Here is a 26,030-nt window from a genome sequence, read left to right as displayed (position 1 = left end):
CAAGAGGGGTTAAGCCTGGAGATTTCCTATATAAGACAAACAAGCAATGAGTTTAAAAGTCTGCTTTCCCCAGAATCTAGTGTTTTGTATTGAGAGCTCTTCATAGTGTCTTTTCCACCAGAGTGACAAAGTTTGGATTTACTTTTGCTGTCTTATTTCATGCTTTTTCTTTTTTAAACTTTGTTCTAATTACATATAACAGTAGAATGTATTTCGATTCATTTTACACAGATGGAACACACCTTTTTATTTCTCTGGTTGTATGTGATGTAGAGTCACATCATTCATGCAGTCATTCCTGTGCCTTGGGTAATGATGTTCATCTCATTCCACCAGCTTTCCTACCTCCATGCCCTCTGCCCTACACCCCCTATGATGGATCCACACAATCTTTTTCTGTGCTATGCTTTTCCCCACCTCTTGTCTTCATTTTTGATTGGTTGAGTTTTCCATTTAGTATATATTTTCTATTTATTTGAAATGTGAACATTCTATTACAAGTCCTTTTTGATTTCCCTTAAAAATATACCTTGCTTGAACATATAACAAATTGTAAGTTTCTATGGTGATTTCAAACAACATAAAGATGTTGATGTACTTTAATCAAATTCCTCTAGTTCTTTAATCTCCAGATTAGAATATTGTTAGTGTTTTATATAATCAATGTTTGCTCAAATATTTATCTTGAGAGGGCTTATCTTTTTTTTTTGGGTGACTTCTCAGACATTCAAGTACAGTTCTTTTCACTTTCTAAAATAGTCTTTATAACCATGAATTTAGAACTGATCTAACATTCTCTTTTATCTTTGGAGCTCTGTGTATGTGTGTGTGTGTGTGTGTGTGTGTGTGTGTGTATATATATATAATATAATATGTCTTGGTTTAGATTTTTTTATCATGATTAGAATTTAGGTCTTTCTTGGTCTTTCATCAAATGTAGATTTTTTTTTAGTGTTAAAAAGCTTATAAAATCTGTATAACGAAAAGTGCATAAACATAAATGGATGTGTTAATAAGTTAAGCAACAACTATGTAACTACCCAAGACATAAAACATCAAGTGTCGGGTTTTGTTCGTGACTAAAACACTCTGGAGTCACTCCAGGTGAACTGGGCTAACTGGGCTGAGCGAAATAACCACACAAGAGAGAAATACCTTTTTCTTTTTGTTGCTGTGATGACTCCTGACCTTAAAGGTCCGTGGGAAGAGAAAAAGAGAGCTCTCAGGTGCTGACTCCTTTTATTGAGGAGAAGCTATTCAAATGAGGCAAGGAGTCAGGTCTCAGGGGGCTGAGTCTAGCTTCATGATGTCCACTATCAGCAGGTTGACTGACATCTAGGAAGGCCACACCCAAGGGCACAGTAAGATAACACAAAAGATGTTTCCATGTTACATTCTATCCCCAACAGGGCAAGGGGTAATAGTACAAAGAAACAGGTGAGCATAGCTCCACCCATGGGCGCAATTACCCCTTGTAGGAAGACATGCCTGGCAGGAAGACACCATCCCTCAAACCCAAGAAGAGCGGGGTATCTAGTGGCATGGCTGCTGCCTGAGGCCTCAATCACCCAGCTGGGGAGTGACTCAGTCTTGTGCAAGGTTGGCCTCCCACAATCAAGTAGTAAGAAAGTCCAGCATCTTTTGAACTTTTCAAATAGAAGCAGTGTAGAATGGAGGTGAGTAACCGGTACACAGAATCTATCAAATGTGTTTGCATATATTTATAGTATGTGTGTATATATACAAAGAAAGTACTGCATTTAAAAAGTATTTTTTAGTTGTAGGTGGACACAATACCTTTACTTATTTATTTTTATGTGGTGCTGAGGTTCAAACCTAGGGCCTTGCATGTGCTAGGTGAGTGGTCTAGCACTGAGCACAAACCCAATCTGAAATTACTGCATTTTTAAAAGTGGTTGTTTCATAATAGTAATTTTTGTTTGAAATCACAAATTCGTAATCAAATTGATTTTGCAGTTGATTTATCTAAACCACTTATTTGGATACATATCAAACAGCCATACTATAGCATTCCTGTTCAGTTTTCTGTTTTTTGATGTAATACCCTGGCAGTGAAAAGGAAGCATGTACTCCTGGGATCTGCACATGTTTACTGAAGTGTTCAGCTCTAATCTTGGTGTTCAACCAAATTCAGTTGTTTGGTTTTAGATGGCCAAATAATCAAGTACATATTTTAGCATCATGTGTGACATTCCATGAAACAGTACATGAAATTAAGTGATCATGTAAGTTGCCATCATAACTGCTGTTAATGATTTCAGTATTAACAAACTTCATGTTTAGATTTATTAATATCTGAATATCCATTTCCAAATGATAGCTAAGCATTCTAGATATTATCTTATAAAAATCTCATATGAGTCAGGTGCAATGGTACACACATATAATCCCAGCGATTTGGGAGGCTGAGACAGGAGGATCAAAAGTTGGAGAGCAGCCTCAACAATTTAATGAGGCCCTAAGCAACTTAGTGGGACTCTGTCTCAAAAAATAAAAAGGACTGGGGATGGGGTTTAATGGTTAAGCACCCCTGGGTTCAATCTCCAGTACCAAAAAAAATCAATGAAATTAAATCTCCTGATCTTTCTGCTGTTGTTTCATCAAAGTATAAAGTTGTAATTATTTTTCCAAAGAAAAAAATGTTGAACTAACAATTATAAAGTCAATTTTATTTACATTTATTAATTATTGAACAGGGAAAGATTAACAGTTAATATAAATACCAATAAAGTGTACTAGATCAGTTGTAATGAAGCAAATATCTATGAGTCACCAAAAAAAGTATGATTTTATAGCATTATTTCAGTGATAGATTAACGGCTACAAAGGTTGGCACATGGAAATGCGGGGCTGCACAACAAGGACAGAAAATATGTGGTATTTAGGCTTTAGGGCACCAGGGAGTTGAGAATACTGTCAATAAAGGTTGGAATAGTGATGAGGAAACTTCTCTAAGAAGTTATGAAACATTTGGCAGAACAGCTGCCTTGTGGTTCCCTGGAAAACAAAACGTACCTAATAACATTTGGCTTAGGCCTAGGCTCTCTCCAGGCAAAATGTACAGAGTGCCACCTGGTGGAATTTAGCTGCATAGAATAGAGAATTTATTTTTTTTAAGCATACCAGTTCATAAGTACAAATTAAATAGCCAGGAAAGTAAAATTGTCATCTTTTCTCCACATTCTCAAATTAGCAAAAGTCTTAGAGACATGACAAGTCAAACATCAAATCAAGACTATGACTATCAGATATTTTGTTAAGCTTTCAGGAGTTACAGTTCTGCATAGGTCTGTGGTGGACAAAGCTTAAGGGTGTGGTCCTACAGAAGCCTTAACCGAAGGTAATAGCAAAAGTTCAGGAAAGCATATTGATACCCATTACAGGTGTGGCTTTGCTGTGTGGTAGAAAAAGCTCAACAGTTTTAAAGGCAGCAGCATAGTTCAAAACATCATGTGCCTGTACTAAAAGATAGTTCAAGCTATAAAAATGTCTCTGGGCCCCAGGTTTTCTTTGGCTTAAGAAGCAGCCTGAGAAAGTTACTAAGATAACAATCATTTCTTCATAAAATACAGATGAGGGTGATGGGAAAAGGAGAACATTTCGGTATAACCAAAAGCTATGAAGAATTGAATCAGAGCAGCTCTCAGTGCTGGGTTATCAGAACTGTTAGGAACCAGTGACTATGCAGTTCCCATTCTTTCCCATTTCCAAAGTATACTGGTTCCTTATTTATCATTGTAGATTGTATGTGTGTGTGTGTGTGTGTGTGTGTGTGTGTGTGCGCACTGAGGCGGGGGGCTTCACTGTCTATAGATCAAGAGGAACTGCATCTGAACCTGACATGGACTGTGAAAGCCTAGACTTGAAGATTGATATTCTAGGGTCTTAGGATTGAGTATGTTTTATATGTTGAAGGAATTGTGATTATAGGCCAGAGAGTGAAATATGGTAGATGAATTGCATTGATACTCTCAATTCTTCACTTCTCTTTGTATTTGTACCCTTTTACAAACATATGACTTTATAATTTTACTAAAAGAGTAAATTCTATTTCTTTGCTTATTGGAATGACTTTGCCATAGGACTTCAGACTTGAAACAGCACTTATCCTTTCCTCCCCTAGCTACTTCGTGAGAACACACCAGGCTATGCCACTGTGGAATGAGAATCTTGAAGCAGAGATAAGTTACCCCAACGGTTGTAGTACACACCACCCTTTCTCAGGCAATCCAGGAGCAGTTGCCAGGCATGTGAGGGAGCTCAGCTGGTCCCACATAAATCACTGACCCAAAGATTTAAAAGGTAAAAAAGGTTATTATTCTGAGCCCAATATTTTGTGATTGTTATACATCATTATTATGGCCGTTGGTAGTCATATAATCATAAATTATCTTCATCATATGGAAAAGAGCATATGAAGAAAGTGTTAGTGAAAAACATTGTTTTGTTCTGACCAGTTAAATCCCAAAGCACCTCTTTCAAAGCAAGGATAAAATTTAAGAATTGAATTTATTATATTATCATAATGATTTATTGCAAACTGCCAGTTTCAGTAGTTGCAGATCAAGAAGTTTCTGATTTGGCAAATCTATGAATCTTAAATCAAGGCTAATTCTAAAAATCATATGACTGAAAAAAAATCTTAAGATTTTATTTGTACAAATAAGTAAGATAATTGCATTTCTTGAACCTAAGTATTTTGTAGTACTGAAGATGTACAATATAGCGTCTACAGATATATATATAGTCTAGTATCTGAAAGTTCTGAGAAATTATTTTCCTTTACATTTTAATGTCAAAATTAAAAAAAAATTTGATGATGCACATTTATTTATTTATTTATATGTAGTGCTGAGAATGGAACTCAGTGCCTCACACATGCTAGGAAAGCACTCTACCACTGAGCCACCACCCCAGCCTTAATGTCAAAATTTAAAATGTAGCTGGGCGCAGTGGCACATGCCTGTAATCCCAGCTACTCAGGAGGCTGAGGCAAGAGGATCAAGAGTTCAAAGCAAGCCTCAGCAAAAGGAGGAACTAAGCAACTCAGTGAAACCCTGTCTATAAATAAAATGCAAAATAGGCTCAGTGGATGAGTTCAACCCCTGGTACCAAAAAACAAACAAACAAACAAACAAACAAACAAAAAACCCAAATCTAAAACAACAACAAATTAAAATGTTGACTATTACTTTTTTTGTTTTTGCACTGGGGATTAAACCAGGGGCACATCCCAGCCCCCCACTCCTTTTATTTATTTATTTATTTTTGGAGACAGGGTCTCACTAAGTTGCTGAGACTGGCTTTGAATTTGTGGTCCTCCTACCTCAGCCTCCTGAGTCACTGGGATAACAGGCATGCTCCACCATGCTTGGCTATTACATTAAAAAAAAAAAAAATAAATAGTTTTGGATGAAACCCTAGACTTACCCTTGTATTGTAGTTCATTCTATGATGATGATAATAGGAACTGGCTTTAGCCAGGTCAAATACTGATTTTAAATACTTAGTTTTTTGGCAAAAATGTGCATTTGATTCAATGTGATTGCTTTTACTACTTTAAAATTATAAATTTGTACCACTGTAGTTGGATCATTGGTCAAAATGTGAAAGACATTTCAGGTGAACTTCATTTTCATTGATAATAGATGTAATTTCTTATTTCAAAGGAATATGCAGCTGGCAGTTCATAACCATATGTATCCAAAAATTAAACCAAACTTGGATTAAGAATACTGGAAAAAAAAGTGTTAGTACTAGACAGAACAGGATTCTTTTCTTGCCATTATCCCCTAAGTAATGCAGTATAACAACTATTTACATAGTTTTATATTAGTTATATTGGTTATCACAAACTAGAGATGATTTAAAGTATATTGGAGGATGTGTATAAGCTATATGCAAATACTATGCCATTTCATATAAGGAACTTGAAAACATCTATGGATTAGAGGGAGGTTATCCTGAAACTACAGAGGATACCAAGGGATGACTATATATTATATTAAAATGTGTAGTTCAGTGATATGTGTGTTTATGGAGTTAGTGGTTAAAAAGGCTCACTTTCTTCTAAGAGTATAAATTGGAAGATAGTTAAAGTGGCATCTCAACAAACTAAGGCATATTCTAAATCAATATAATTATACCTTTAATTATGTCTTCTAAAAATTTATTAGAAAAGGAAAAATAATACTCAGGGAAGAGAGAAGAACATTCAGAGTTGGGAACAGAAAGTAGAGATTTCCTTTAGTTCTAAACCATAGGAGCTTTCTTTATATTTCCCAACTCCAGGCATCTCCCCAACTATGTCTTCTCTCCCTTCCCAGGTTTCTGTGCATCCTCTCACATAAAGTTGGCAGGAAGACAAACATCTGAGCCTAAAAGGCAATTATTGGCGTGTTAGATGTGACTTTACCATGGACAGATCTAATTATTCTTCATGGAAATGATATGTTATCTTCCTACACTTGAAGTTTGAAATTATTTTCTATAAAACATCAAACCTATTCAAGCCATAATTCCAAAAATATGTGTGCTTCTTTAGATTTATGATTTGAAATTTAATATTTACAAATAATGCAGACTTTATCCTGAAACTAAGTATCTCCTTAACAATCACTGCAATCCCCAGAATAAGATAAAAAAATCTTCCCTAGAGAAACTGCTTGTAAAATCAAAAAAGTATTAATGATGCAAACATATCAACTATGTAAATAAGAAGAGTTATATCAGGTAATTAAAATAGAAAATTTAAAAACCAATGCTATCAACTATTATATGTCTTTACAGTTGCATGACTCATTACTTTTTAGCTTAGATAGGTTTTTCTTTTTATTTACTTACATTTTTGAGATGGGGTCTCATTAGGTTCTCTAAGGCTGGTTTTGAATTTGTGGGCTTGAGTGATTTTCTTGCTTCAGCCTCCCAAGGAGCTAGGACTACAGGTGTGAACCACCATGCCTGGCTGCTATTTTTTAAAAAATTTATTTTGAGATAATTATAGATTTATATGAAGTTGAAAAAAATAATATTACCTTTACCCAGTTTCCTCCAATGATAAAATTTTGGATAACTATAGTATAACATCACAACTAGGAAACTGATAACGATACCACTTTTATTCAGATTGCATCAGTTTTACATGCATGAATCTCTCTGTGTGTATAATTTTATTGCATGTGTAGATTCGTGTGATCACCACCACAGTCAAGGCACGGACCAGGTTTATCACAAAGATCCTTCCTGCTGCCCTTTCAAAGCCATAACTACTTTCTTTCTGGCCCCCTTCCAACCCCAATGACTACTAATTTGGTTCTTCATTTCTAGCTATCATTTTGAGAATGTTGTATTCATGGAAAAATATACTATTTAACCTTCTGAGATTGGCATTTTTTTATTCAGTATAATTCCCTTGAGACCATTAGAGTTGTATCAATAGTTTGTTCTTTTTGTTCATTAGTATTCCATGTATAGATTACTACAGTTTATTCACCTATTAAACGAATTGTGGATTGGTTCCAGATTAGGGTTGTTTAGAATAAAGCTACCATGAACATTTGTGCTCAGGTTTTTGTGTGAACATTTTCACTTCTGTGGGAAAGAGTGCAATAACTAGGCACATGTTTAGTTACATGAGACACTGCTAAACTTTTCCAGAGTGGCAGTGTCTTTTCTCATTCCTACCTGCAATATATGACTGATCCAGTTTTTTCACATCCTTGTGAACACTTGTTATCACTATTTTTAAAAGTCTTAGCCATTCTGATAATAATAATAATTGTTTTGACATCTCGTTTTGACTGTTATTTGTATTAACCAGTGGTCAATGATGTTGAACATCTTTTCATGAGCTCATTTTCCATCTGCATATCCTGCTCAGTGAAATGTCCATGGCGTTGGGTCTGTTTTCTAGTTGGATTGTTAATTAAAATGTGGAGTTTTAAAGCTCTCTCTCATTATCTAAATACATCATGTTTTGGATACACATCCTTGCAGATACTTTCAGTTTACACTTGTCTTTTCATCCTCTGTTTACAGCATCTTTCACATAGTATACATTTTAAATTTTATGATAAAAATTTCCTTTTATGAATCCTGCTTTTTTTGGTTCATGTTAAAGAACTCTGCTTAGATGTAGGTTACGAAGATGTTTTCCTAAAGGTTTTATGGTGTTATGCTTTGCATTTACATGTTCTGTTTTGAGTTAATTATTATGTATGGTGTAAGGACATGTCAAAGCCGCAGGATATGAGGTGCTCTAATGCCATTTGCTGAAAGGCTACCTGTACTCCATTGAATTGCCTTTGATCTTTTGTCAACATCAAATACGATTTAATACACTTAGGAGGATAGTGTATTTTTACCTATTCCAATGTTCTTTCCTTCACCATACTTACTAACAGTTTGTATGGTCTTAAATCTCTGATTTAATAGCAGAAAGGCCTTATTTCTTCTTTTGGAATGATGCATGACCATTATGATGTCCATGTCCTGATGGGGCTTTGTGTGTCTTTATTCCATCTTTTGCATTGAGGACGAAGCTTACCAAGTTAGAAGGCATGGTCTTTTCAATTATTGATGGGGACAGTTTTCCTCTCATTTCGGTTTGGACAAACATCACTAGTTTGGAATATGCTGGGTTTCTGTAAGCAAAGGAAGAGTTAAGATAAATAATTTATAGATTTATCTATTGAATTTGCCAGTTTATGGAAAGCAGGATTCTTGTCTTATTCACCATGGATTCCTTTCATAGTGCTTATGATAGGTTAGTTACTGAAAGAAGTGGCGGGAGTGGAGGGTGGGGTGGAGGGGGATGATAGAGTGATTTGTAGTCACATTCTTTTTTTTTAAATATTGTTTTAGTTGTAGATGGACACAATACCTTTATTTTATGAGGTGTGAGACTCAAACCCAGTGCCTTACATGTGCAAGGCGTGCACTCTACCACTGAGCCATAACCCCAGCCCCTGTAGTTACATTCTTATAAATAAAAATTTTACTTAAAAATATTAAGTACTTAGAAAATATATTAAAATCTTCAACAGAATATATATTAAAATCTTTAGCTTTAGGCATCTTTTCCTTTTTTTCATTTTATTGACTTTTAAAAATAATATGCATATAATTTAAAAGTTATAGGCATTTGTCAAATGTACATATATAGTTTTTTAAAAACATGAGACATATTTATTTTTCTGCAACTAGTTTTATTTTCTTCTTAATAGAATATAGTGCATTTTCATCTGCATTTTTACTTATAGATCTGTTTAATTTTTTCCTATGGCCATCTATAATATTTTATACTCAGTACTCCTTTTATAGACTATCATTTAGGTTTTTTCTTACTTTTTCTACTATAAATAAAACTGCAACAAAACATCTTTGTGATGTATCCAGTCACACTTTTATTAGTACTTAGAATATCTGGGTTGATCATTTAACATTTGGATGTGCTATTTTCAAATTGCCCTCTAAGAAGACTAGTATTTATAATCGTTTGTTTTGTTTGTGGTGCTGGAAGTTGAACCCAGGGCCTTATACATATCAAGCAAGTGAATGATCACTGAGTTTACACCCCAGCCTTTTTCATTTTTATTTTGAGAGCAGGTCTGCATAAATTGCTCAAGTTGACCTTGAACTTGCAACCTCCCGTTCTCAGGGTCCTGAGGAGCATGGGTTACAGGCATGAGTCACCATGTTAGGCAGAGCACTAGTATTTTATATTCAACCCTGAGATCTTCAAACTGGGGTATGAGAATTTGAACACTTTTTTTTTTTTTTTTTTTTTGCACTTGAGATTGAACCGAAGGTCACATCAAATTTAGAATTTTGATTTTTTAGTTTTTAGTTTAAGACAGGGTCTTGCTAAGTTGTTTAGGGCCTCACTAAATTGCTGAGGCTGGACTCAAACTTGTGATCCTCCTGCCTCAGTCTCCTGAGTTGCTGTGATTATAGGCATGTGCCACCACATCCAGCTTGAATACGTTTAAGGGAATAAAATTTCAAATTTTTAACTTAATTTGATCTCAGAATATGTCTTTGATGGAGATGTGGGCTTGTTGTTTCCCATGACCTGTTTAAAATAACTCTTTCCTTGCTTTACAGAACAAAGGCTTGTTTGTCATCCACATTGAAAAGTCCTGGATACTCCCCTAGTACTTTATTGTGGCATGTGCTAATGAAAAATTAATTTATTGGAAGTGAGTTGAGAAAGTGAATGACTAATGATTGGATAATAAATCTTTTTCTAATATCCTCATTAAAAATATTTTTGATAGGTATATGATTCATGATATAGGATCCAGAAGGATTCCAAGGCATAGAATGTCATTTATATTCTTTTCATCTTAACTTATTTATTTATGTAAATAAAGTTTCTCATTTCTAAACCAGGCACAGTGGGGCATGCCTCTGAGACAGAAGAATCACAAGTTGGAGACCAGCCTGGACCTGCAAAGCCCTGTCTCAAAAAAAATTAAAAAAGGACTGGGAAAGTAGCTCTGTGGTAAAGTGCCCCTGGATTCAATCTCCAGTACCAGGGCAAGGGGTAGGCGAAAGGAGTTTCTTAATTTTTTATTTATAAAATAAGAATAGACTTGGTATTGAAAGTTGCCTCACTTATTAGTAATATCCATTTACAGTTAAACAAAATGAGGTAGCAGAAGTCTGTCTTAGTTTGAAACTGAGCTTTACTATTTTCTATGTGTAACCTTGAGAAAGTTAATCTCTGGGTTTCCACTTTATTTTCTATGAACTGGGCATAGGAATATGACCTATTTCTGTGGACACTTTGAGGATAGAAAAGAGTCAATGTGGGGCTGGGTTTGTGGCTCAGAGGTACAGCGTTCACCTAGCATGTGTAAAACAATGGGTTCAATCCTCAGCACCACATAAAAATAAAAGTATTGTGTTCACCTACAACTAAAAGACAAATATAAAAAAAGTGTCAATGTATGCAAATTGTTTATAACAATGCCTGGAAATAGTGCAAAGTTTTTCTAATAAAAAACTGTTTCCATAGAAGTTTACTTTATGCTTAGTAAGTGTATGACAAAAGTTATAATTTAGAATTTTGATTAATGTGTAATAATAACAACTTAAAAAAGAAGGCATTTTTTAAAAAACTTATGTATACTATGTTCACAGAAATAAAAACAAATTAAAAAACTTAAATCCATGTATTTTTGTAGAAAATTATGATAGGGTAATTAAAAAAGAATTCAAAGCCTAAAATCTATTCCATTAGGATGTGATTATGTGAGGGGAAGAATTTAATTTAAATTGAGGTTAAGGAGGACATAAAATTTCTGACTGCTATAGGTTGCATTTGTGATGGATAAGGGAATGGTAGGTTTCAAGTTGTTATGGTATTTAGAATCTATAAGATACATTTTTAAGGGAGTTATACCCTTTTCATAAATTTAGTCCTATGAAGAAATTGAATGTGAACTTTAAAACATGCAAGGGGGAATACAGTTTTATACAATTCTTTTGGGCAATATGAAGACTGCTGCGCCAACCAATGTGTGAGTGTCCATTTTCTCAAACTCTTCTCTATTCAGAGCTTAGACTATTTTTACAATGCCTGAAATGGCTGGATTGCCAAGTACTTACTAGCAGTTTGTATGGCGCTCAAATCTCTGTCTGAATTTACTATGGATTGATACACATAAGGAAGCATTTCCAGTATTTACTAGCAAGTAAGTTACTGCTGATGATATGTTTTACAAGTGACCTGCATGCTTTGTTCACAAATGTAGGCTGACCAAAATACTGGGCTTCATAGAAAGAGAAAGTAAAAAAAGAATCTTTTAAAAAAATCTTAATTTAAAAAAAAAAAAAAATCAGTATCTTTCCCTGAATCTGTGAATGAGACTGTATATATCCTACTCCAGCAGGATGGGAGGCAAAGTTCCCACCCAGAGCTTTGGCCCCATGGTTTCTGCAGTGGAAAGTTAAGAGTGACAAAGTGCAAGAAGGGTGCTTGCCTGTGAAGCACACTTTAGAATGTATAATTTCCCAAATAAAATCCCTGCTGATAACAGATTAACTCACTGATTTAAAGTAATACTTCTTTGTTTTGTTCTCTCCTACTATGGGGAATAAAATCTGGGCCATACATTTAAAACAAATGAGTGGAAAGAGCACACATGATTTTTATTGTCATTTATACCAATGATCTTGTCAATTATTGTTAAAAAATAGTTTTTTAGTTCCCCAATTCAGTACAGGAAACACTGAGGATCATAGGTCTAACAATTCGTTTTATTTTAGCTTTTATTGTATGAATACAAAGTTTTACACCTTTTTTTATGTGGCAATACCTTCTACTTAATAAGAAATCATTAGGCATAAATTAAAGCTTAAGGAATTTGTGAAATGATATATGTTGAAATAGAGTTCATGTTTTATATTATCTCTTTATCCCTAGGCTGGCCACCGGTCAGCAGTAACCTATCTGTGATTTCTCCAGCTTTTCCCTTATCTGAAGGTACCTATTTGGATGTCTCATTGTATAGGTTGTCTGCTGGAGCAAGGCAGTCCATTTGAAAAAATTTCTTTAAGATAAAGCAATCATTGCTGGTAAATTTCAGGGGAATTTATTTCTAATTCACAAGACTCCCTAATAATTTATAGAAGTGAGTAATGGAGAAATGGAGAACATCAGGGAAAGTTTAACCACAGGGGAATGTTTGTATGTATTTGACTAATCCCAGAAACCTCAACTTATATTTTACAGGAAATTGCCCATTCTAATCATACTTCAGATGAAAATAAGGTTTAGAAAAGTTGTTTTAGGCTGTTGGAATTTTTTTCAAATTTGTGTATGTGACTGCAATAGGAGCATAGGACTGTAGAGGAAGCAGATACTTAGAATTCAGATTAATCCTCACTGATGTTAGATCCAGGTTCCCACCCAGAAGTAAGCAATTTCAGAACCATTATAATTGTATTTAAAATTGTAAATTATAGAAAAAAAGTTATTTTAAAAATGGCACTTAGGGATAGTTTTTTTAAACAAATATTTTTTTTAGTTGTAGGTGAACACAATACCTTCATTTTATTATTTTTATGCGGTGCTGAGGATCAAACCCAGTACCTCACACGAGCTAGGTGAGCGCTCTACCACTAAGCTATAACCCCAGCCCCAACAATCCCCCACCCCCAACAGAATATGCTGGCACACGTTTCTACTGATGAACAGGAATACTGAACTAAATCACAAGTTGAACTAAAAAAAAAAACTGCTAAAATACGTAAATGCAAGTAACACTTACTCTTTCAGAGGTGAACATACATAGCCACAAGGATGGTTATAACCTCGGACATAATTTGAAGATGGAGGATATTCTGGGAAATCCACACTTTTAGCTAAGAGATTAAAAAAATATTAAAATGAAACCTAATTCACAAAGATAAAAACTATTGCCAGAAGCATATTTTAGAAATATATAACACTTATTTTAATTTAGTTATCAATTATCAACATTAGCATTAATTTTATAGGTATATACATTTGCAATAGTATTTCTAAACATGCTGTTATCTTTTTGTTTTTAATTTTTAATTTTTTAAATTATAGATGAACAAAATATCTTTATTTTGTTTTTATTTTTATGTGGTGCTAAGGATTGAACCCAGCACCTTACATGTGGGGGGAAAGTGCTCTCCCCACTGAGCCACAACCCCAGATCCCTGCTATTATATTTATTACTTTTAACAGTTTTTCTTGTATAAAAATTACTTCCTGAGATTTGAAGCAAAAGAAGAAATAGCAAAAAGACCATTAATGTCATGGTTTGAATTATTTTTTATTAATTAAAAAAAAATGTTTAAAGTGACTAGTTTAAAAATGCTCTCTTTCGCTAATTCCCTATAGCTAACTGCAAAGTATAAAGATCAGTAGAATTTGTTTTAGTAATTATACAGAAAAGTATCTAAATTGTATGTAAATGCAGACAGAGGTGATTTAATTATGATTTAATTTATGGCTATATATACTCTTTCTAAAATCTTTTTTAAAAAATATGTTTATTTGGGGGCTGGGGTTTTGGGTCAGCGGTAGAGCGCTTGTCTAGCACGTGTGAGGCACTGGGTTCGATCCTCAGCACCACATAAAAATAAATAAAATAAAGGCATTGTGTCCAACTACAACTAAAAAAATTTTTTAAATATATGTTTATTCTACACAACTAAATCCTGTTCTTGTCAGAGGTGGTTAATTTTATTATGTGATTTGAACATAAGCAATCTGTTATATGGGAAATACAATCTGAAACAGGTTTAAAAGCCTATATGGTTGAATGAATTTTCCATTTTTGTATAATTATCTTAACAGAGACTATTACATTGGCCTAATGGTACTTCCAGAAGTAACAGTAAAATATTTTTCTCTATTTAAAATATGAAGATTATACTTGTATTTTGTTTTCAAAGAAATAAGTCTACAAACAGGCATGCATGTGTTTTTTATGAGGTACACAGTATGGTAGTCAGCACTTATTTTGGAAAATCAGACCAGAGGTTTTTATTTCTGGTTCAGCTGCTTATTAGTATGCAACTTAATTTCCTAACTGCTTAACTTCTGTGAACTTCAGTTTTGTCAATAATGAAAATGCATGCAAAATATTTAGCTCAAAGCAAGGTTCAGAGTAAGATAAATAAAACTAAGAAAATAACCCACAAGTATTCATCAAAAATTCATTCAATAGAAACTTCTTATAGCAAATTCAGTAGTGATTTCTGCACTAAATGACTGATTACCTTTAGTTGTTGGTTTTACCCTCTGTGCTTTTAAAAATTTCTATCTGATCACTAACAGATAGAAATGGTCTGATATCTAAATATAGAAAATAACAGATTCAGACAAGACAGCATTTTGTATTGTAGGTAATTGATACATTTTATGTTCTGTCATTTCAAAAATGAGAGAAAAATATGTGAAGATGATGAACATCAGCTCTTAGTGGCCTGCTGCAAAACAGAACAAAATGGATTTGAGTGACAGCAATTAGTTAGACTGGGCAGAGTAACTGAAACTTTGTTGGGAAATGCTAATTAAACGTAATTGTCTCTATCCCCACAGTAGAGGAAACTATTCAGAAAAGAATGGTAAAATTAAATCAATTACAAAGAAAACCAGGGATCTTTGCCACTATTCTCCCAAAGTCTCTCCACCATAAGTTATTAATGTCTACCACAACTTGGTATGTTTTGAGTCAATAATGCAAGCAAGGAAATGGTTACACATTCACATTTTACAGAATGACATATTTGCAAAGGAGATGCTAAGCATATATCAAGGTCTTCAGTTTTTAAAAGAAATTAAAGCACATTTATGTAATGACCCATCTAGTGGAAATTTCTTCAACAGTTACTTCAATCATTTACTATATATGGCCATTCTAAGAAATTGAAGTATAAAATTATATATCCAAAAATTTAATTTTGCTTCTGTGATTTAAAAAATGTATATCTTGAAGTTTTAGTCTATAGGCACCTCTATCTATTAAGTCCTACAGAGTTTATGCTGTAAAAGTCCAGGAGATGACATTATCATTGACTATTATATACATGACACCTCCTAAGCTGGGTGAAATATATATTTATCTACTTGATGCATGTATGTATTTGTCCTACTGAGTAAATAAAAAATTAAAGGAAATAGCTGAAAATAAGAGTTTCTTCCTAACTGCAAATTAAAGGGAAAAGTTTTATTAATGACTCATTGTAATTCCAAGATGTGAGCAAAACATTTCAACTTACAACTGATAATGTTCATGTTCCCTTCACAGCGCTTGATGTATACTAAGTCGATAAAGTCTCGGGGGGAAATGGAGCCCATGGCAAAACTTTGTGTTATGGTATGACATATAAATGTGTCCTGCAACAAATCAAATCACAAAGATTGCAAACATTATTTAATATTTACCATTTGTATTGTTCCCCAAGGAACTATATTGCACACGTTGCATCTCTATTTGGAAAAAGCAAGGCTTTGCAGTTTTCAGATCATTATCATCAAATCAGCTTGCATTTTCAGTGTTGAAGGGGCATGTAGAAGATTCAGGGAGTACTTAAGATTGTCTACTCTTTTAATTTTTAGATGTAGAAATCTGGATTACTATGAGGTGTAACTAGCTGTTCTTACCAATTTTATTCTTGCCCTTTATAACCCATTCTCCTATTCATTGCCAGAACTATTAATCGTCATACTATTCTTGTCAAGTCCTAGCCATCATAATGCTTAATATCATCTGATATTATCTTTTTAATTGCTTACTTGCTTATTATGTCTCTTCTGAGGGAATGTAAGCTCTGTGAAAGAATGGACACTTTCTGTCTTGTATTCCCAATGCCTGAATAGTGGGTGCTCCAGTGTATTTGTGGAATGAATTCATTTGTTAAAAAAACATAAACATCTGTCTGGGGAGGAAGGGACTGGAATAAATCAGGATCCTTTTACAAAACATATTCTTTTTTCATTATTATTACTATTACTATTATTAAATATTATTATTAAATAATAATAATAATAATAATAAAAATAATAAGAATGTTTTCAAGCTTTTTTTTTGGTACCAGGGATTGAACCCAGTGTCACTAAGCCATTGAGTCACATCTTCAGCCCTTTTCTCTTCTATTATTATTATTATTATTATTATTTTATGGTGCTGGGATTGAACCCAGGGCCTTGTGCATGCAAGGCAAGCACTCTACCAACTGAGTATATCCCAAGCCCCCAAACAGATTCTTAAGAGGGAAAAAACAAACAGTAACATAAATGGAGAATAAATTTTAATATATCACAGTAAGAATTGTTTTTCATTTTGGTGCTTACTTTTATAGCAGTTTTAATGAGTGAGATCTGTCGTGTGCTGCATGAATGTTAAGAGTCCTCTATGTTGCCTGTCTCCCCTTGTTTCTACCTGTTTACCACGTATCATTCTTTCTCTATGTCATCCCCTCCTGATCTTTTTCACTCTATTTTCACTTTCCTGATCTTTTCTTCCATCCCCTTTTAAAATACTCACCTCTCACGTTCACTCTTCCTCCCACCTGTCTTCAACTTTCTACTGTGATCACCTATGTTTTTCTGTTCTTTTTATTATCCCTCTTCATATCTATTTAACTAAGACAATGTATTTGAAAATATTTCTAAACTGCAGCCTTTTATGTAATCATACTTCTTTACTTTATATTTTATCTTTAGTCCTCAGTGCCACATGCTGTTTGTTTGGAAGTCCTAATAGCAGATATCTGCATTGTTTCTGTTTTGTAATGTAATATAACTAAAATATGTCTTGATTTCCATGCAGGAATGCTTAATTTTTGTTTTCTATGTCATGGAGGTAAATCCCCGAGAGTTCAGATCCCTAATAACAAAAGGTACAAGAGACTTTGCCAGATTCAAAATGTGATATGTATTTACAAACAGAATGATGTTAATTGTAATTAAACTCTTGATTAATAAGGAGAAAAGTTTTAAGAATTTTATAAAAACTTTCACTCATCTGAATCTATAAATACTAAGTGTCTACATACATTGTTTCAATAAACAAATCATTAAGATATAAAACTAAAGATGCATTGACACAGAAAAGTCTAGTATTAAAAAAATAAATTACCGAATCAATCCTGTGTATCATATTGTATACTTTCAATGCTTTATCCCATGCAACCCTGTTTCCAGGTTGGTAGAGGAAATCAGATAGTTTAAATGTTGATTCTGGAATTATCCCTTCAACACGATATCTATAGTTAACAAAATAAAGAAAATTTAATACTTAAGTTTAAGCTGAAAATAAGCTGCTATCAAATTTGAAGACAGGCAAATTTAACGAATAAAAACCCTGAAGGTAATACACGTTGAGTATTACCTTATCTGAAATACTTGCAACTAAGATTTTGGATTTTTTTAAGATTTTGGAGTACCTGCATATACATAATAAGATATCTTGGGAGAAACCTAGTTGAAACACAGAATTCATTTACATTTCATATATACCTTATACACATAGCCCTGAAGGTGATTTGTCTGTGTGTGTATGTTACTGGGGATTAAACCTAAGGCGTCACACTTGCTAGTAAGTGCCCCACCACAAAGCTGCATCCCCCGCCCATTTTATTTTATTTTGCCATAAGGCCTCACTAAGTTGCCTAGGCTGGCTTTGAACTTGGAGCCTCCTGTCTCAGTCTTCCAAGTCACTAGGATCACAGGTGCTGAATATAATGTAACACAATATTTTAAATAATTTTGTGAATGAACAAAGCTTCATGGTATGAAGTTACCCACTCATGGTATCATGTTTTGTGCTTATGAAGTTTTACATTTGGAATATCTCAGGTTTCAGCCTTGAATTACAGATTTTCAACTTGTGTCAGCAATTTAGTACACTAATATCCAACTGGAAGTAGCAATGCTTATTTAAACGTGTACTGCAATAATTGAATTTCCAAGTTAATTTTTCTACTAATTTTGTTTGCAATATTTTAATGATCATCTTTTTTAAAGGGTTGTTTTTATTTATAGTTTTCTGAAGTCTTTCCACTAACATTTACCTGCTGTTTTTATCATAAGCCAATGATCATTGATGAGAAATTTGTGTGGTTTGTACCTCATGGCTCTGATTTTTATTTATTTATTAATTTTGGTACTGGGGATTGAACCCAGGGGCCCACTGAATCACTGAGCCACACATCCCCAGCCCTTTTTTAATATTTTGTTTAGAGACAGGGCCTTGGTGAGTTGCTGAAGCTGGCTTTGAACTCAGGATCCTCCTGCTTCTGCGTCACAAGCCACTGGGATCACAGGCAGGCGCCATTGCATCTGGAGCCCTGACATTTAAGAACATAATATGGTCTAGAGCAGGGTCAGTAGGCTCTTCAGTAGAAGTCTGGATGATAAATAATGAGCTTTGCAGGTCACATTCAACTCTGCTAGTGTAGAGGTAAAGCATCCATAGATAACATAATGAATGGATATGGCTGTGCTCTAATTAAGCTTCATAGATTTTGAGTTTTGAATTTCATTAATTTTCACATGTAAGGAAACATTCTTGTTTTGATTTTGTTTCATCCATGTGAAAAATATAAAAGTCATTCTTAGTTTTAAGGCTGTGCAGAAATAGGCAGCAGTCCAGATGTATTCTACTTGCAGTTGTTTGTCAACCACTGGCCTAAAGGAACTAATACTGTTCCAAGAGTAAATTCCAGCTTACCATCAACAACATGGGAAAATAAACCTTCGTGTATGTTTGGCTGTATACCAATGAAATTAAGACAGTGTGAGAAAACTGAATTCAAGCTCAATATTAACATAAGATTGACAGATGAAAATAAAGTCAGAACAGTGTGGGTCACTCTTTTTCCCTTTGTCTTTCTTTTCAAAGCAAGGGAATAAGTTTAAGAAAAATCAAACTTCTAAACTTTTGAAATTTAAATTTCTTCAGGAAGTGAGGTAAAAAATAATACTATTAGTATAGAAAATAGTTGTTATATTTGTAAAACATTATTACTCTGAGCCTTTGCTTTTATACTTTGGTAAGCAAGGAATTCATTAGACTACTTCTCTGTATGTGAATTTTTCTCTAAAATTTTAGTTGAAGCCAGGCTTGGTGGCATAGGCCTGAAATCCCAGAGAATTAGATGCTGAGGCAGAAGGATTGCAAGTTTAAGACCATTGGGAAATTTAGTGAGACTCTGTCTTAAAAGAAAAGAAAAAAGCCAGGCATGGTAGCATATGCCTGTAATCCCAGTGACTAGGGAGGGTAAGGCAGGAAGACCACAAGTTCAAAACCAACCTCAGCAATTTGGCACGAGTGTAAGCAATTTAATAAGACCATGTCTTCAAATAAAAATTAAAAAAGTGCTGGGGATGGGACAACACAGTGGTTAAGTGCCCCTGGGTTTAATCCCTAGTACCAAAAAATAAAAAAATAAATAAAAAGGCTGGGGGATGAAGTTCACAGGTAGAGTTCCCCTAGGTTCAATCCCCATAAAATAAATAAAATTTTAATTTAAAATTGTTGGTTTCTAATTTTTTCTGTGAGCTATTCTCAAATTCCTTCATGTAAATGTTCCTTCCTTCAGATCAACAAAGTTTTTTTATTTTTGAAAAAATATGAATTAATGTTAAGTAGGTGACTTACTTTAAGACTTCTTTAAATCTTAAGAGTGAATCTCCAAGAAGAGACTGTATGGAGTGTTTTGAAAATTTATTTGACCCTGCAAATCATTTTTCCCCTGTAGTGCATTTTGACAGTTTACATTTCTCCCAGACTCTAGTTTGGCAAACCATATTGGACAATAGTATATATCTCATAGGTATATAATGTTTATGTCTGGTTACTCATTCTAAATTCAAATGTACATGTTTCTTACTTTGATTATTTGCAGTTCTTTTAAACTGTGAAGATGTGAAGCAATGGAAAAATGTAAGCTCCCCTTGATTGGTGGTAGTCTCACTTTCTTGCTCTCCTCTGGGTAATGTAAACTTTCAAATGAGGCATACCAACCTGGCCAACATGCCCAACTTGATTTTCTTTGTTAGCACCTAAATATATGCCATAACTAATAAAAATATAAATATATCTATCTATCTATCTATCTATCTATCTATATATATATATCAACAAGTATAAACTGCACCAATCATACTCTTTCTGGACATAACCATAGAAAATTTAGAAGAATCAGTGGGCTGTGATTGAAAAACATGCATGCAAAATTAAGTTTCATGTACTTTTTATTAATTTTAGTTTTGAAATATAATTAAAGGAGGGTTTGACAAATCCACTGTGCAGTAAGCAGTCTCTAAAACCTCCCCAATAAACCCCACCTCCTGATATTGACACCCTGAGTAATCCCCTCCATTTTGAGTCAGGACTGTATGTGGTAATTCACTTAATATTGCAAATGTGATGGGATGTAACTTCTAAGATTAGGTTGTGGATTAGGTTGGCTTTTATCTTGTTTGCTCTATTTCTTGCTCTCTCCTAGATCCCTCACTCTGAGGTAAGTAACCTGTCATGTATTTTTTTTTTTTAAGTTGTTGATGGATATTTATTTATTTATATGTGGTGCTGAGAATCAAACCCAGTGTCTCACACATGCTAGGCATGTGCTGTATCACTGAGCCACAGCCATAGCCCAACCTGTCATGTCTTAATAGTTCTATGGAGAGGCCGACAGATCAAATAACAAAGAAGGTTCTAGCCAAGAACCATCAAGGAACTGAGGCCCTCAGTCTAACAAGCCCACAAGGAACTGAATTTGTGATACTATGTGAATGAGCTTGAAAATAGACCTTCCCTTAACTGAACCTTCAAGTGAGCCCTAGGCCCCAGCTGACATCTTATGGACACTTTTGAGAAACTGTCTGATATAGAGGAATCAGGCTAAGCTGTGCCTGGAAAAATGTCTAAGATACTAAATTATAGTGTAATTTGTGCATCAATATATAACTGGTACACAATGCACATAAATTCCATTCAAAATGTGAGTACAAAAAGTTCTAATTGTTTAGTTTTGCAACAGTAAAATATCTCTGATAAAAAATTTCAATAAACTTTGAAACAGAGAGTTTGAAACAGCCTAAGGGAGGCTATTTGACAGGATCTTTGCATTATATATAGTACCTTGCTTAAATAAATACTCCAGACATATTTGTAGACGAAATGAACAACTTTCAAGGTTTCTGCCTACATTGGTTTTGTCTGAAAGGTAATAAAAAGTCACATGATCCAAAAATTTATTTCCTTGGAGGGCCTAGACTTGACTGTACTCATTCTTTGCATCATTGTTTCTATAAGTGCCACTTTAGTCACTAATTATTTAGATAAAAGGAAAGCAGTATTTTTCTCATAACTGTTAAAAATGAATGGGAAAAATCATACCAGCTTTGTCCAATAGTAGAAAATTAGATGTACAAGATACATTTTAGTAAGCAGTTCAAAGGAGTGGATTCTAAATGAAAAGGAATTGAATAAAATTTGGTCTTCTCAACAATACATGATGATCTGAAGAAACTGATGTGATATCATAAGCAATAAGTGAATAACTCTAAAGAAGTTAGAAAACGTCAGCACAATTTCCCTTAATGTGCTTGCATATGAAGAAGTAGGATCCTCAAATATTTCCTTAAAAGCAACCTCTAGAAAAAATTGCATGTATCGGCAAGAGAAATAAAATGAGGAAGAAAACTACTTTTTATGGTTCATTTAAAAGGAAAGATGAAGAGTTTAGAAGACCATAAAATACTACTGCTAGCTAAAAAATACCAATGTGCTTTTATAAGTAATTATTTCTTGAAGTGCAAATTTCCTATATTCATGAATTATTCACTAGAAGGGATTTTTTTTTTTTTTTTTTGGTGGTACTAGGAATTGAACATAGGGCCTTGTACATGCCAGGCAAGTGCTTGACCGCTGAGCTACACACCCAGTTCAAAAGGATTTATTTATGTTTTTGTGTGATTATCTTCAGGTGTAAAGATAAAGGATGAGATGGTATGTAATTGGTTTATTATATTAATACTACATTTCAGCCTATTGACTAAATAATGTTTCTTGATTATTATCATATAATGTTGTAGTTAATGAAGCAGAATTAAGTTCCAGATAAAATAATGCCATTGAATTTAAAAAAATGAATGCAAATAGGAACATGTACTCACAGATTTCCAAGGAATTTTCTAGATGCCTTACTGGAAACAGTTATCTTTTTCTCAAAGGGGAATAAAAATCCAGAAATAAACTGTCAATTATAGAAAAAATACATTTTTCTGCTTCATAAAAGAAAAATATTAAAAAAAATGTTTTTATAGTAAATTCTAAAAAAAAAAATTCTTGAAATATATTTAACTTTTCTTACTGAAATTTTAACCACTTTCCAGCCGGATGTATCTTGATTGTAACTTAAAACTTCTTGAGCAGTTTGTTGGGCAATTGCCTTATAGTCCATCTGTCTGTAAAGTTTTAGAAACAAATGATTGGTAAGAACATAATCATATGAAAACTTTGTTTTCTCTTGTTAAGACAGGATTCCACCAAGTTGCTCAGGTTGGTCTTCAACTCATGGGTTCAAGAGATCCTCCTTCCTCACCTCCCAAGACTACAGGCGTGTATACCTAGCTCACATACAAACTTTTAAAATGCTACATTCTGGGAGCTGGGGTTGTGGCTCAGAGGTAGAGCGCTCGCCTAGCATGCGTGAGGCACTAGGTTCAATCCTCAGCACCACATAAAAATAAATAAAGATATGTGTCCGCCTCTGCCTAAATAAAAAAACAATTTTAAAAATGCTGCATTCCATTTTAATATAATTTCTATAATACCTGTCATCTAGCAATGCAACATAATTACTTGTTGATTGCATGCATGGGTGAATCCCTTTCTCTTTTATAATCTTTCAAATGAGAAACTGTGGTAATAGTAGGAAAAGCCAAACTTTTGCAAACACACAAACCTGAATTAAATCTTGTTTCTGCCACTTATTTTGTAAAGCATATTACTTAATATTTGTTTTTTAAATTTTCCTCTTGGTGTAAAATTGAGATAATACCTATTCTGTAGAATTGGCATAAGGATTAGATGAGATACTGCATTTAAATATTGTATTTCAGTGTCTGTTATATAAGAGTCATTCAATAAATCATTATTATTTCTAACACTGTTGTTCATGTGCTCTTGGGAATTGACTTTTTAAAAATGAGTGGCAGTGACACTACATGATCTGATCCTTTGTTTCCTGTTCACTTAGCTACAAACATACTGACCTCCTGGCTGTTCCTTAAATATAACCAAACAACTTCGTACCTCAGGGTCTTTGTACTTGCTATTCCCTCTGCTTGGAAAACTCTTCTCCAATGTGTTTACATGACTGATGTGGTTTGATTGGTGTCTTTCTTTAAATGCCACTTCCTCAGAAACGATCAGATTTAAATCTATTCAATTTAAACACATTTACTGAACTGCTACTTGAACTTAGGTACTGCAATGGACTGAATGCTTTTGTCTCCCTAGAAATTCACATGTCAAAATCCCAACCTCCAATATGATGTTATTAGGAGATGGGACCTTTGGAAGGTAATTATTAGTCATGAGGACAGAGACCTCATGAATGAGACTATAGTGTCCAAATAAGAAATCGCAGAGTTCATTTGCCTTTTCTGCCATGTGAGGACAAAGCAAGAAAGTGACAGCCGAAAGGTGGCAATATGCAACACGGAAGAGGGCTTTCACAAGAAGCCAATATGATGGCAGCCTGATCTCAGGCTTCCAGCCTCCAAAATTGTGAGGAACAAATTCATTTACTGTTTATGAGCCACCCAGTTTATAGTAATCTTGAAGCAACTTAAAGGAACAGCGGTAGGAATAGCAAAGAAGTTGAGTAACATAATGTTGTTCCTGTGAATTGAGTTCAGAAAGCTGTAGACTCACTGGCCCTTCTGCCCATCAAACCAGTTTTCAATTAGGGAAAGCTGACAGGTATGGTGCAAAGAATCAAAAACAGCTGGACTCAAATGCTAACCTTGCCACTTATCAGCAGCTGTATTTTTGAATAAGTTGCTTAATTTTAACTTAAATTTCCACATTTATAAGTTGGGATAATAATACTTATCCCATGGAGTCTACAAGGATTAAGTGCATTAACGTACGTAGAAGTGCCTGAAACAATGAGGGCCTTGTGATAATTGACCAAAAAGGTTAGTGTCTTTTCTTAAAATGGACACACTTAACATCATCATTAATTTTTTTTCAAAACGCTGCCTCCTTGAGCACATTAATAAACCATCTTAAGATTTTAATTATCATGTTAAACCTCTTCAAAAACTCCTTGTTGGATCATAAATTTATTTCTTGTTTAGTTCTCCAGCAAGGCACAACAGGTAGATACCTTTTTTTTTTTTAATATTAGAAAAGCTTTACTAAACCATTATAACCTCCTCTTTACTTCTAGTAGATCCTTGTTTCTTTACCTTTCCTAACAAATCTAGTCCAGAATTTTAGCAGTCATTGAGACTCTTCTCCAAATCCTCATAGAAACCTCCATATCTGTTAACCTGGAAGGAAACAAAGTGAAAGAGAATTACTTTGATCCATGAATTAGGTCAATATATTTGATAATTTCCTTCAAATATTCTCAGTGTCCTTCATTTATACTTTGTGTGTTAGGAAATTTTGCTCTATATGACCCAAGATAGAAGAAAAAGTTAGTACAAGACACTTTAAAGATACTGTTTATGAAGAGCCTTTAGAAACTAAAAAAAAAAAAAAAAAAAAAAAAAAAAAAAAAAAAAAAAAGATTATAAAATATTTAGTAGAATGTAGATTTTTTTCTGAATAGATTTTAATTAAAATTATGAAAGTAACTGTGGCATAAACTTTTTTTCTCCCCTAACTCATCACCAATGAAATCTCCTCTTTAAGCCCAGTTTGGTCATTTGTCCTAATTTTAAACAAGTCCTAATTTTTTAAGCTCATGCCATTAATTGTCCTTGGCTGATCCCTGACCTGGGCTTTTCCTAACATATAATCATTTTCTAACAGCGACTTACTTGACATTGATTGATCTAAAAATTTCAGATTATCACTAGCTATAAACTCCTGCAGAGACTGTCTTATTGTTTTCTTATCAATAACTCTGATCAGTAACAATTTAATTTCAATTAAATTCAGTTTAGTTGAACCACTAAACTGAATTTTATAGCTTCTGGACTTTTATTTGCTAAAAGAAATGGGAAGGCAAAGTTTAGCAGGTGAGAGAGGCTAAGGCCTCCGGATGCCTCAGCCTGGGGAAAGTAGAAACAGCCAACTAGACTTCAGTGGTGTTACCTGGTGACATACTGGATGAGCTGGAAGGCGTTCAGATGGAGTATTAGACAAGGACGTCTTCACCCATAGGGTCAGTGGAAAATAAACATAAACCAATATTGAGATGGCATCTTTTTCTGACACACCAGTTGGATGAACTGGATTCTTGGCGCCTCACATCCTGTCCCAGCCGTG

General features: G+C 34.0%; 1 protein-coding gene across 1 annotated transcript; it reads right to left on the bottom strand.

The window, feature by feature from the left end:
- Positions 1 to 8,464: 8,464 nt before the first annotated feature.
- Positions 8,465 to 25,989, bottom strand: Stard6 (StAR related lipid transfer domain containing 6). Its single transcript, XM_027949084.3, has 8 exons — positions 25,857 to 25,989; positions 25,001 to 25,084; positions 22,894 to 22,987; positions 22,697 to 22,746; positions 17,649 to 17,775; positions 15,787 to 15,904; positions 13,299 to 13,392; positions 8,465 to 8,663 (listed from the first exon to the last, which is right to left on the bottom strand). Exons 3-8 carry the CDS (start codon positions 22,981 to 22,983, stop codon positions 8,465 to 8,467), a joined length of 678 nt encoding a protein of 225 aa, XP_027804885.1. The 5' UTR covers positions 22,984 to 22,987; positions 25,001 to 25,084; positions 25,857 to 25,989.
- Between the last annotated feature and the right edge of the window lie 41 nt (positions 25,990 to 26,030).

Source organism: Marmota flaviventris, chromosome 16 (assembly GCF_047511675.1).
Source record: "Marmota flaviventris isolate mMarFla1 chromosome 16, mMarFla1.hap1, whole genome shotgun sequence".
NCBI classification, from domain to species: Eukaryota; Metazoa; Chordata; class Mammalia; order Rodentia; family Sciuridae; genus Marmota; species Marmota flaviventris.
The sequence above is the reverse complement of the archived record's forward strand: the minus strand, read 5'-3'. Positions and strand labels throughout refer to the sequence as shown.

What these genes read in the sequence shown, in the direction of transcription:
- Stard6 (XM_027949084.3), bottom strand. Translation starts at nt 22,983, where the DNA reads ATGGACTATAAGGCAATTGCCCAACAAACTGCTCAAGAAGTTTTAAGT. An exon ending in GAACATGAACATTATCAGTT is followed by an intron (nt 13,393 to 15,786) that starts GTAAGTTGAAAT and finishes TTAATCTCTTAG; the next exon opens with CTAAAAGTGTGGATTTCCCA. An exon ending in GTATGTTCACCTCTGAAAGA is followed by an intron (nt 8,664 to 13,298) that starts GTAAGTGTTACT and finishes CTTTGCTTACAG; the next exon opens with AAACCCAGCATATTCCAAAC.